The sequence below is a fragment of the Epinephelus lanceolatus genome, chromosome 6, assembly GCF_041903045.1.
Source record: "Epinephelus lanceolatus isolate andai-2023 chromosome 6, ASM4190304v1, whole genome shotgun sequence".
Taxonomy (NCBI): Eukaryota; Metazoa; Chordata; class Actinopteri; order Perciformes; family Serranidae; genus Epinephelus; species Epinephelus lanceolatus.
The window spans coordinates 5,947,709-5,961,016 of record NC_135739.1 but is presented as its reverse complement, the minus strand read 5'-3'; the positions used below and the strand labels follow the sequence as shown (position 1 = coordinate 5,961,016).

At 41.0% G+C, this 13,308-nt stretch overlaps 1 protein-coding gene across 17 annotated transcripts in view; it reads right to left on the bottom strand.

Annotated features, from left to right (window-relative positions):
• fryl (furry homolog, like) overlaps window positions 1–13,308 on the bottom strand; it is an 85,668-nt gene that overhangs the window by 17,696 nt on the left and 54,664 nt on the right. For 10 of the 17 annotated variants that reach the window (XM_078168535.1, XM_078168534.1, XM_078168537.1 and 7 more), the window contains 13 exons: window positions 12,704–12,905; window positions 11,649–11,770; window positions 11,350–11,537; window positions 8,890–8,984; window positions 8,199–8,794; window positions 7,001–7,269; window positions 6,774–6,914; window positions 5,153–5,353; window positions 4,890–5,051; window positions 3,828–3,938; window positions 3,493–3,669; window positions 2,063–2,263; window positions 193–384 (listed from right to left, as the gene is read on the bottom strand). In XM_078168535.1, the coding sequence (XP_078024661.1) occupies window positions 193–384; window positions 2,063–2,263; window positions 3,493–3,669; window positions 3,828–3,938; window positions 4,890–5,051; window positions 5,153–5,353; window positions 6,774–6,914; window positions 7,001–7,269; window positions 8,199–8,794; window positions 8,890–8,984; window positions 11,350–11,537; window positions 11,649–11,770; window positions 12,704–12,905 (2,657 nt within the window). The remainder of the gene's footprint in view (window positions 1–192; window positions 385–2,062; window positions 2,264–3,492; window positions 3,670–3,827; window positions 3,939–4,889; window positions 5,052–5,152; window positions 5,354–6,773; window positions 6,915–7,000; window positions 7,270–8,198; window positions 8,795–8,889; window positions 8,985–11,349; window positions 11,538–11,648; window positions 11,771–12,703; window positions 12,906–13,308) is intronic. The other 7 variants (XM_033622084.2, XM_033622086.2, XM_078168531.1 and 4 more) reach the window with 3 other exon arrangements.

Here is a 13,308-nt window from a genome sequence, read left to right as displayed (position 1 = left end):
AGGTGGACACAGTTTTTAGAGAACCAGCACTTTTATCCCATCCAAACCTCTCTGAGGGTAGCTGAGCTTCTGTCTCAATGACAGACAAGCAGAGAAGTACAGTAAAAGCAGATAAAGGTTGGACAGAAAGAGAAAGAAAAGCTAGAAAGCACCAGAGCACCACAGATTATTGCTGCCCCCGATTGATCGCACCTCAGGCAGCTGGCTGCTGGTGCTGTCTGAGTGGGCCATCTCCAACATGGGGCTATCCAGTCGAGGGAGGGAGGGCAGAGAGGGCAGGACAGTTGCCTCCTCTGTCAGGGCACTGCTGGACAATTCTTGAGATTGCTGCAAGGAGTCCACATGGTTGGATGCGGTGTCGTCAGTAGCAGAGTCACTGTTAAGCTGGGGAAGGAAAACGTAAGGACTGGTTAGCTCTTCTGTTAAGACACAGTATAAACACAATACAGAGGGGCGAATTCACAAAAGGATTGCATGGCTTTTGTGTCCTCTAAACTTGCAAAGAGTGAAATGCACCCTACTGTGATCTTAGTGTAAAGGCACCATTGATACTTTGCCACCTGGACAATTGTAATCAGATACAAAAAAGGGCAAACTTCACTCAGCTACAAAATTTTATGGTTGTTTTTTTGCTGTAATATCCTCAGCGGAATATCTGCACCTTGAGACAGGCAGATAACGGTTCCAAGTGATGCGTAATTCACGGTGCTACCAGTGGGCGCAATCCATTCTTTGTGAATTCGCCCAAGATTGTATGCCATCTGGTTTGATGCAAATGTTTATTACAAGTACACTAACTGCTGTATCTGCCACTACATCAAAACACAGACTGCACAAAACTGACTTTAGGAGAATTTCTAATACAGATTTTTTTTTCAGACTTATGTGAAAATGGTAGGTGTCTTTAAAGGCATGCCAATTAGTTCCTTCGCTAAAATGTATTTCACTGATACATACTGTTAACACTCCAAATGGCTTTACTGTGGGGTACAATATACTTGAATGAAGGTTTGATATGTTGAGGAGCATTATTATTAATTATACTAGAGCTGATGATTAGTTTATAATAAATTCAACACTTCATATGACACGTGAGACGTCTGAGATATTTTAATACTTGGTTAACTTTAACAGAAGTCTTTACAGTATTTGCGAGTCCGAGGGGTTCTTAACAGTAACGGTTTGTGTTGCTTATTACTTACAGTTGAACAAAAAAAAGACATTACCCATGTTTCTGTATCAAGCACAGCATGACATTTAGTCTTTTTAGTCTTCCATTCGGCACTTAAAACTTGCTTCAGGCAGAAGGTAAGATCATGCCAATGTCAATTATAGTAATAATACATTACACTTAACGCTTTCAAAATTCTGTTTAAACACACACACATATATGCTGCATGCTCATTGTTTCTAAAGGTACAGAGTAATACTGAATAACTACAAACATTTTGGGGGCAAATATCCACTAGAGGCAAAAGCTCATTCTCTCACCGTGCACTACCAAGATCAAGAAGAGCAGAAGAAGAGAGAAAGAAAACAGCCCCGTTAGAAGGAGGTAAAGCCTTTATATTAATGGCGTTATTACTGACAGGTTTGGATAAGACCTTGATTGCAAAGCAAAACAAAGCAGAGTTAGAGACAAGCGGCCAAAAAATGCAAAGAAACATGCTGTTAATCTGAACTCTAACACTAGTCATATCTAAGTGATTTTATTCAATTTTAAATCTCTTCTCCTCTTGTTAATCAAACTATCAATAATTAATGATTCACATTGAGTCAGTGTGAAATTATTTGAGTTTTCCTAAACTGTACTTACCTATTGGAAAAAAAATATGAGAAAGGATAATAGCATTAATCTAGCAGTCAGAGGAGGAGGGACTGGGCTGAGGTTTGAAGGGGGCATCTACCACCAGCGAAGAAGCAAGCATCTAGCCCCTGTCCACACTGGCAGCAGGTCCAGCTCAGTACGCACACACACACACGCACACCATGCCAGCGGGCTGTGTGAGGAGCATGGTGGGTTGGATTGTGGGGGGGGGACCCTAACTAGAGTGAGACTTACAAGGCCAGAGCGGGTGAGAATCTGGCTAGCGCTCAGTACCTCCTCCTCAGACGATTCATCCGTGTCCTCGTGGTTGGTGAGGTTGAGGCTTGGCGTGCTGCCCGTGTACTGGCACTCCTGCAAAGACGGCGTGTCCCCTTTGTCCATGCTCTCCAGGGAGCGACGACGCACCCCCCAGTTGAAGTTGTCCATGCTCTCCCCCTGCAGGACAACCAAGACAGCGGCAGTGAGACGCAGTGCACACGATAATGGGGTCTGGGGTAGGTTTTACAAAACAAGGAAACAAAGCACAACACAAACACACAATACATACATCAAAGGGGATCTATTATGCTCATTTTCAGGTTCATATTTGAATTTTAGGGTTCTACTAGAACATGATTACATGCTTTAATGTTCTTCACACTGTCTGTGTTGGAACACCTGTATTCAGCCTCCATCTGAGACCCTCTGTTTTAACACCTGTGTCTTTAAGTCTGCTCTAATTGGTAGGTGTTTTCCAAATGTGTTCTGTATCTCAGCGCCTCTGTACCGTCATTGCAGCTGGGGAATGACTCCATAAATGCTTCTAAACTAATCTTCACAACGGGACATGTTCCAGTGTGAATATGATGCAAAATCGGGGAAAAAAACAACATCCGCAACTAAGATTACATGTTTCCCTGACGTTAGCATGTAGCTAAACACTTGCAGTAGCGTGTCTGGAGTAGATAACCATATAGAGAAATCTGTTACGAGTTGATGTCAGCATTTGTCGAAAGTAGGAAAAAAAAAAAAAAACCCAAAACAGTTAATTCAAAACAGCCTGATGCCTGAGGCTATTTTTACATATGTTTACCTTATTATTTGAAACTTTGGCTGTGCTTAATATGAACATTGTAACATAACAGAAAATATGGAAAAGCATAATTGGTCCCCTTCAACAATCCACAACTGAAAAAAAAAACAATACATGAATGCATAAGTGGGTGAGATGATTTTCTGCCACATTTTGGGATGATAAATGATGCAGTGTTCTAAAACTATAAAAGTAAATGGTTTACAACCACAGTAGCCACAATTTCAAATCAAAGGGCACTAAAGCACTTTATCTGGTGACAACACAGAGAGACACCAGGGCACTGCAGAGAATGGCATCTCTGAGAAGCTTTGTGGCCCACAGACTTACCTGCAACTCCTTGTGGCAAGAAAAGGAGAAGGAATAAGCGTGTTAGTAGACTTGAGACAGTTATAAAACACAGATATGTTTTACTACAGCAGTCACAACAAACAGGATGCAAGTAAGACAAACAGGACACATTTTGTTAATCTGGAACAACAAAAGTAGTGAGAAACACAACTTTTATAACTTTTTATTCACATGGAGCTACTTCAGTTTGACACACACAAACAAGCCTGTTGTGTGTGTCAAATCTACTGCAAGTTCTCACCTCAGCATCCTCCAACTCCACATCTAAGAAGTCAAAGTCCTTGAAAACACCGAACTGCTGCTCACTGCCCGTGTCTTCTCCCTGCACCTCCTCTTCTCTGACCACCTCCTCCACTGTGGGTATGAGACTGGTCTGCTGGTCTGCAGAGTCCAGATCCTCATTGGATGAGAAAACCACCTGCGCAGAAAGAAGGAAAAAGAGACTCTTTTTTGTGAAATAGTAAAACACAATTGTTGTATGTCCATAAAAACAATTTAAACTCAAATTAGATCAAAATCTACAACAAAAAGACAAAGTTACAATAGCGGTATCCTTAACAGTGATTTCACAGAGACCTTGTCAGAGGCTTTAGAGTAGGAGAGGAGTCTTACAGATGGATTTTTGGGAATGCCAGACTCCGGGCCACATAAAGACAGGACATTCATCAGCCTCTCTCTGGTTCTTCTCTGTAACAAAAGTACATTATCACAAAGAGAAAAAAAATAGTCTTGTGCACATCATCTTCAACATGGAGTGAGAGAGTATTGGTGAAATAACTACAATTATTTACTATTACTGAACCATTTGGTGTCTTTAAAGGCTTTTGTTTGCACGCTGGACACAAGCCTTTGTAAATGTTTAATTCATTTGTAAAACAACTCTTTAACAAGTGAACATAACTAGTTTAGCTCGTTGTACTAGTTATTTTTGGCACATACAGTATCAGATCCAAACAACAAAGATGGATCGGAGCTGGGCCTGGTGAAGCTTAACCACAAGTCAGTGGGTGCATTGCCATCCACCTGTATTTATGTGCCTTTTCAATATGTGCATTAAAAGAAGAAGAAGAAAAGTGTGGAAACACCAAAAATTCTGAATAAAAACCCCTCAAAATATTGCAAAGAAGTTTTTACACTCAGCTGAGGTGGAGAAGTACAGGAATCATATGATTTAAATATCCACTGAAGCTTCCGCCCCACTTAAGAGACAAAAAAGGCAGCAGCAGGTGAAAACATCTGATCTGTGTAGAACGATGAGGATGTATCCTTCCTCAAATTAATACATGAAACAAACATAAATGCCCTATTTCCACCATGTTCTCTACATTTCTATTCCACCATTTGAGGTTTGACTCTTAATTCCATAATCTAGTTGCACCCTTTTCTTCAGCATTTGCATAGTAGCACCTGACTGGAGAAATTAGTGTCAGCTGCTGCTTATCTCAATGAACTAACACCTTACATTCTCATTACAGCGGATACTGTACACAAACCTTAATTTGTATTTTCTTTTGCAGATGTTCTAAAAATTCTATTAAATTTGTGCTACATTTGGATGTAGTACCTGGACCTGAATATTGCTACATGGCTTTAATTTGTGCATGGTGTTGGATGTCCAGTGTCTGTTGGAGCAGGTACCTGAGAGAGTTGAGGCCTCTTCCAGCTTACTGGCACCAGACCGTTGGAGTTGGAGCCGGATGATGTGGAGGAGGTACTCCTGGTTACAGCAATGACCTGCGGCTTTCCATTCCGGCCAGCTGCAGTACGCTGGTCACCATATTTATGCCCTATGATTGGTGTCTACAGAGTGAAATAGTGCCAGTTAGCAATAAAATACTATAAAATACATCATTAGAGTGAAAACCCAACTACAGAAAAAGCCATAGTGGGAGGGAAATGACCTCTGAGATGTCAAAGTGGAAATCCAGAGTTTTGCCAGGCAGCTCTTTTGAGGAGTTGTTGAATATGCGTGTAAAGGCAATTTCTGGAGAGCCGCAGGATTCTGTGCTGTATGATCGCTGCACATCATCTGGAACAACAAGGCTGGCTGAGCGTGACACCACCAACTTCAGAATGTTTTGAGCCTCCTTCCAATGCGGGCTCTGTAAAAAACAATATAATGATTCCATTGTAAGATATGGGGATGTGTAGGTGTTTCTGGAGAATATATAAATGTGAATGGACATATTTTCCCTCAGAAGGCCAAAACATCTCCTACCCACACAGCAGCTACACACTTAATCTCTGAGGCCATTTTCTACAATGTATGGCCTATGTTAATGTCGGGGGACCTTAAAAGGATGGCAAACAAATACAGCTCAGAGTGCACGCCGATGCACATGCAGGGGTGTACTGTATTCGCACAAACATAATGTCTTCTTCAAAAGGCAACACTGGTAGTAAGCCAGTACAGCATCGGCCTGAGGCAATAATGGTATAACAGCTGTTAGACGCAGTGAGTGAGAAGCATACAGTGCCCCGAGTCAGGGCTGGTAAAAGGCTCCCATAAAGAGCTGTAGCTGCATCAAAGAGGCCTCTCAACAAAAACAACCCTGTAAGATATGGATTACATGCATTAGGCTATCTGTGAAAATAATACAACTAATACTGAACATATGACAAATTGCACCCAAATGGTGCATGGGTGAAGTTTTACAATTGAAGTTTTACAATTCCTGGTGCTGCTACTTGCAGAAAATCATGTTAAGGATTAAGAAAAAGAAATACCTATGTAGTGAAGAAGTCAATTACTTTACTTAATAACCCTTTGAAACCTGAGCAAAGTGGCTTGATTACTTTGAAAAACATGGGAAGAAGGGAATAAACAACGAATTAAAAAATGACCCCAAAAATTTTTGTGAGAAATTACTAAAAAGAGAAGATTAAAAACAAGAAATTAGTTTTAAAAAAAAAAGAAAGGAAAGGGAAAAAAAGGAAGTTAAAAACAAACAAGGATATGATCTGGAAAAAAAGTTTAAAAATTATAAGAATTCTGACATAATTTTAAATATACAATAACGATAATTATAAATATAGTTTTTCCCTAGCTTTTTAAAAATATTTTTTTATTTTTGAAAAATTTCTTACTGGATTGCTCATTGCCTTTTCCCCCATGTTTTTGAAAGACATTGCAATAAATTTGTAAAAAGACAAAATTAAAAACAAGAATATAAAAAAAATAAGTTAAAATAAAAAACAAAACAAGGAAATGATCTGAAAAATTTTAAATATCTATTTTTTTTTGTTGTTGTTTTTTGCAATTTGTGGGACATCTCTTACCAAGTAGCCTTTTTTGCCATGTTTTTGAGCAGAATTTCACCAATTTGCTCAGCGTTCAAAAGTTTAAATACTTGCAAAGGGTATCTGAAAGCATCACAAGAAAAGTGATATTGTTCCAGGTTTCAAAGGGTTAAGACACAGAGTAAATAAGCAATAAAATAACTGATAACTTACGAGTGACATGCAACAGCACTAATTGCGATATGTGATCAAACTTACACAGGAAGTGTGGTGACTGCTCACCTGCACATATTTGCCAATGATCTTCATGATCTCCAAGTTGAACTGTTTGACCGGGGCTGCTGACAGGTCAATATGACTCAGCAGGCTGTAGATGATCTGCAACAAGGACTGCTGCATGCTGGGAAGGCCCTTTTCCAGCAACTGAGAGAGACACAGATGGACACATCAATGGCTTGATCTTATCGTATGTGACTGACAGCAACGAGTTCAATCTTCATCTTGCGTACCTCAGCCAAGTAAGTGACCAAGTTCAAGGTTATCTCAGCAAAGGCATCGTGGAGATAGCGACAGACCACGTTGATCCAGTTGGTGCAGTCGCGGGAGTAGCTGTGCGTGCTGTACAGGCTCATCATGTGGGCCAGGTTGGAGAGCGTGGCTGACTTCTCCTCCGCGCACACCTTGGCGATTTTATCAGCCGTCTCCTTACAGAAAGGAGTGGGGCTGTCAAAGTGCTGGATGAGATGTGGTAAGAGGCACAGGATGTTCAAAGGAAAACCTGCAGACGTGTCACAGGAAGACAGTAGACACAAAGAGTCACATAATTAGCAACGAAGTCTAAAGCAATAACCAATATCAATACAACTGATAACAGAAATGTTAGCATGAAACTGAGCACTAAATGCAATGGAGCAAACAAGAAAAGCTTTTGAGCAACTGCACAACTAAATAACCTTCTGATTAGGTATCATGTTTCAAATTGTGGGAACATTTTTTCCCTTTATTTGGGGGAACTTATCAGCAGCAGTTCACAAGATCATCTTTAGTTAGACACTTTTACAGAATAATCCAACTTTTCAGCTTTTTACAATGTAATTATAAAACAAAACCAAAAAAATACAGGGTGTTTTTTTATATGTGATTAAAAAAATAAAAAAATAAAACAAATTTAAACAAAAGAGTGTTTCAGTGAAATAAACATTTTTCATTTCCCACAAATTTCCTCAAATTTGAATTTCCTGAAGCTTCGTGCGAGTCTTTTCATTACAAAGTCTTCATAAATGATATCATACCAGTCCTCTAAAGATGAGTGTCTGGATGAAGCCATTTCTTTGTAATTGCTTTTCTAGCAGCTCTACTAAGTATTAAGTAAATAAGAAATTTGTTTTAATATTTGTAGATGTTGAATGTAGAAGCCCAAAAAGGAATTTGTCCCAATTTAGAGTATTTTTTTTGTCCCAAATATAGTCATTAATTCTTAAGGCAAAAAGTATTTACTCTGGGACCGGCCCAAAACAAGTTACGGAAACAACTTCATCAATAAAAAAAACAAAACACTGTTATTAAATGAGGGGCGCATGCTCTGTGGATGTCATTACTGGATGTTGCCACTGTTATTGAGGTCGAGCCGAAGTTTAACTTAAGTCTTTAAAAGTAAGTTTGTTGTTGGAATTACCAAACTGACAATGTTTAGTCCCGCACACTTACCTGCCACTTGTGAAGGGTCTACCAGTGTATGTCTGGAGACACTGATGAGCTTGCTGAGCAGGTGGATGGTGAGCTCCTGAGTCGAAGCAGAAGTGAAGCCCTTTAGGAAGAGCTGCAGCAGGCCGGGGAAGCTGTACCACTTCAGCTTGGCCTGGACCTTCTCCAGTCGTTCCCTGCTGTCTACACGATCCAGAGGCAGCTGGCCCAGCAGCTTGTTGAGCAGCCGCAGGGCAAGCAGATACTCAAACTCGTAGTCCGACTCGAGCAACGAGGCGGCGATCCAGAACACAGTGGCCATCAGATTTGAAGGGTCCACGGGGGGGATGGCGTCCCCTCCTGGACCCCCTCCCCCACCTAGTGATGATAAGCTCCGCGTGCGTGCCAGGTTTCCATGGCTACCACCGAGTCGGTCAGCTATGTCCAGGGTGTTACTCCTACGCCTGTCGGCTTTTCTTTCACTCATGAGGCTGGCACGAAGAGAGTTGCTGCGAGTGTGAGCGTAATGGAACAGACCACCGCTGTTCATGTTCAGCTGGCCCGTGCTTTTTCTGTTGGCAGCAAACTTAGGTCCCAACAAGTGATCACGAGAAGAGGTTCTGTAACGAAAACATCAAATAACTTTTGTAAATGACCTCCATATGACCTCCATTTCACATAGTGAAATATAGATGTTATCAGTGGGTGGACTTACTGTGCTAAGGCAGTAAGGAGGTCATAGTTTTTGACGGTGTCTGCTAGCGTGTCAATGCCTGACTCCAGTGTCAAGAGTAGTTCAATGACAAAGCCCTGAAGAGAAAAAACACCACAGGTCAGCCTGTGAAAATGATGACTTTCCAAACTACAGAGTTGAAAATGTCTTACTTGTACAACATCAGAATTTTTAAAGGGATAATTTGGATCTTTTGATGTGGGGTCAAATGAGGTACTTATCCACAGTCAGTGTATTACCTACAGTAGATGGTGGCCAGCACACTACCAGTTTGAGAAGTACGCAAAAGTACTGCCACAAAAGCTACGCAATGTACTGCTGTGGATGGGGGCAGCAGTAAAATGTATTTTAGTCACCTGGAAAAGTCTAAGTGGACACTATATTTGAAATATATTCACCACTTTAGGTGGGGGCCGTTATATCCATTAGTGCTCTCTTCACAGCCTCCGATAATTTTACCTCATGGAACACAGGAGTTGCTGGTCTACCACTGCCTCACTCAGTTAGTTCGTGTTATTGTGTGACTTTGGTGAAGCTGAACTGACCCCTTAAAATAGCAAAGTCACACAATAACACAAACTAAATGATCTGGGCCCGTATTCACAAAGAATCCTAAGACTAAAAGTAGCTCTTAGTGACGTCGTTCTAAGAAAAATCTTAGAATTCCTCAAATTCTAAGATTTTTCTTAGAATTTTCCCTTGGTAAGATAAAAGTTATTCACAAAGCATCTTAGGCCTTAAGAGAGCTCCTAAGGTGAAAAACTGTTAAGAGGAGGGAGGAGGACTTTTAAGAAGCCTAAGAGTGTCTTAAACAGAGAAGATGGCGGAAAGACAGAGAGGTAGGAGAGATATTCTCCGTATATTGAACGAAAGTGATTTAATAAGACGTTACCGGCTTGATCATGCTGGGATAATGTTTGTGGTTGACCTCATCAGGGATGAGCTGCAATCTCCGCTCTCGCTTTGGATTGCAGCACGTACCAGCGCTTCTCACACTCATCTCTTGTGCGTAAAAGGAGAGGGAACGACGCATTGATTTGTCGGACAGTGCGCTCCCAAGTCTGCCCCCTGTGCCGTGATCCCGGGATCGAAATTTCCCTCTTAAAACTCCTTTGTTCTCCTCCACGAGCTGTGCCAACAGCAGGCACTGCTCTTCTGTCCAGTTTGGCTTTCTTGTTCTTTTTTTCTCCATTTCATTCGTTGTTTTGGTCATTCTGCCAAATCAAACCGCTTTTTACAAGGAGGCCAGCAATCACAGTAATTGCTGACAGCTGAGTGTGCGTCCACCATTACTATCAAATAGATTAAGTAGTAAAATTACCAGCATGGCGAGTAAACATAACAATAAGCAAATCAATATAATAATCGGCATGTGAATGAGGTACGTTCAAACATTTTGAAGCTGTGTAACAATTAATTTAATTTTGCTAAGTTTCATCATCATGACATAAAATTATTTTCACGATTACACATTTCTTAATACAGTCTAAGTTCTATGATCGGTTGATTTCACTGTCCATTCATTACTAGGAGTGCATTTGTTTTTGTTTTGTTTTTTCTTTTTTCCTTTTTGTAACAACCAATCACAGCTTTTAGAAGACTGCGTCATACCTAGCAACAGGGTCAACCACACCTCCTCACGAAGACAAAATTTTCTGTCCCCTCCTTGCTCAGAGTTGCTCTCAGAAACTTCCTGAGTCACTCTTAAGCTAAGATTCCTTGCTAGGAATTTTTAGGCTAAGTTAGGAGCTCTCTGAGAGGACTCTGAGAATCTTTGTGAATACGGGCCCTGGGCAGCAGTAGACCAGAAACTGTGTGTGGTAAAATTACTGTTTTTGTCAATGAAGTCTGGTGGCCTTAATTTAATTTTTTTCAAAGGAGTCGAGTGGATTCAAAGAGAGCACAGATAACAGCTTCAGTTCCACGTCAAAAGGGGCTTTCTGAAAGCAAGGTAAAGCAGTGAAAATATTTGAAATACAGTGTATACTTACACTTATACTGATATTGATGTTTTTTTGGTGGATAAAACATGTTTTGCTGCTGCCCCTATCGACAGCAGTGCGTTGCTTGGCTTCCATGGCGGTACTCCTGTCTGCTTCTCCAATATGGGAGCATGGCAACTGCTATTTACTGTAGGTAATTATCTGACACCTCATACAACCCAAATTTGAAAAACATCCAAACTATCCTTTTAATCTACATAGCAACTGTAGTTCCTATAAAATATGTCTAGGGTGTGGGTTATTTCTGATGTGATTTACAGTAGGTACTTCTTAAGGACCCATTCCATCTTTACAATGGTTGTTGCAGTTTGGACTGCAGCAACGAATATATCTATTTATATCGTAATGTATAAACTGTGCTCTAAATGCAATTGTAAGTCATTTTTTAACGGGCTGGACTAAACTGTGGGGATTAAAGTAGAATGCTATATGTTCCCACCTGAGCCTCCTCTCCTGGGTCTCCCACAGTCTCTACAAGCCGAGAGAGAATGTCAGACAGTGTGGCAAGAGTCAGAGGTTGCTTGAGTGCCCTGAAAATCTGGAATGAGCGACCAGCGTAGTGGCGAGAAGAGCAAGACAGAGCTGTCTGTAGCGCTACTTCACTCAGCAATGACTCGAGCTGGTAACCTGAAAGGATGCACATGCAGTTTATATATGATAAAGCTGTCCAAGCAATATCTGTATCTTGAGATTGAAATCTGTAAAATGAGGTGACAAGCAGTTATGAACCATACAGACCTGACTGGGAATGTTTGAAGACGGTCACTACATGTCTGACAAAAACACTGAGCTGGTCAGCGCTCTTGATGTTGGGGTTCTTAGGTGACACGTCCTCGTGGTTCCAGAGCGGGCCCCGCTTTCTACCAGGCAAGAACAAAACACACATCAGGCAACGTGACTCGCTAAAGCTCCGATATTACACCACACCTCAGAACATCAGCTGATGTTATCACACCAGGCAGAGAAAGCCAATATCACACCAACCCGAAAATCAAAACCATGCAGTGTAAAAATACCCAGTCCTTTCAGACACTGCTGCAGGCATGAAAGCAAATGATTGAACAAAATAAGTAACATGGCGCAAATGTGTTGATGCATCTGTATGATTTAAACAGCACACATACTAAGCATGTAAGATTATACTGTGGTAGTGGAAATATGCCTCATTCTCACTGCGTGACACCAGTTACTTTGCTTTTGTTTACTGAATACTTTTCTCTATTTTGTTTTCCACAGCAGATAGTAAGCGCTTAGTGTAGGTGGCAATCTTAACTGATCGCCATAGTAACGTCGTGTGAAATAGTCGTGACAGTATCTTCAAAATAAACACTCATAACTAAACAGAGTAAGCTCAGTTATGCAGTGTAGTACGGCGTAGCTTTGTGGGCTGCCATTTTTCAAAATTTGGGTTGAGCACATAAAAAAAAAAAATCACTGCAGTCTTTGTTGACTGTGTCTTGGCTATTTAAAATAGCACGTTTGTGCAGGATGTCTCGTGTTGCGACAGGGATGATTCTGTCTGACCAACAGTTGTCTGCAGTGTTTTAACTCCACTCTCTAGTATCAGCTCAGCTCCCTTGGAACCTCAACCAAGGTGGTACCAAAAAAAAAAAAGAAAAAAAAGTACCAGGTACTATCCACAACTATTGCTCATGGAAATCCAAAATAAGTGAGTCAGGTGAAGTAAAGCTGAGCCGTGCCTTATCATGCAGTGAAAATGCGGAGATAGTGGTGCAAGTAGTGGCTGTGGTAAATTTATTGTTTTGGTAAATACTTGTTCAGGGTCTTCTCACCTTGAGGTAATGAACTCAATGAGAGCTTTGACCTTCTCGTCCTGTTCAGCAGTGGCATCTACCTCACTGAGAAGTGAGGGGGAGAGGTGGGACAGAGCACTTCCCCCTGCCCCAAGACTTATACTGGATGATGTGGAGCTCGAGCTGAGGCCAGAGTCTGTCATCGGTGATGGCTGAAATTCTGGCAATAACTCCTGCACTCCTGTAGGGACAATTAACATACACATTGAGCTGCACAGCGTGGTTTGAAAGCATCTCAAGAAATACTCCTACATAATATTCTAAACAAACAAAATATTTAAAAAAGAAAAACTTTATCTTTAAGCAAATATAAACAGATAATGAAGGTTTCACTTTTTTCTCACGTGACAAGCATTGGTCTAACTTTTATATTCATCATGATGCTGTTTTCTCAGCAGGGTCTTTCATGGGGAGTTCTTTTCACCAAGACTTTGTGGTTAAAATTTTAAAAAGGAATTTCCTGTCTGGACATTCTGTGACAAGGAAACCTGACTGTGCGGGGCTTGATCATTGCTGCCACCCAGTGATCTGCCTTGGCAATACAACAAATGAGTGTGAGCAATATTTCTCTTGTACCTCCCCTC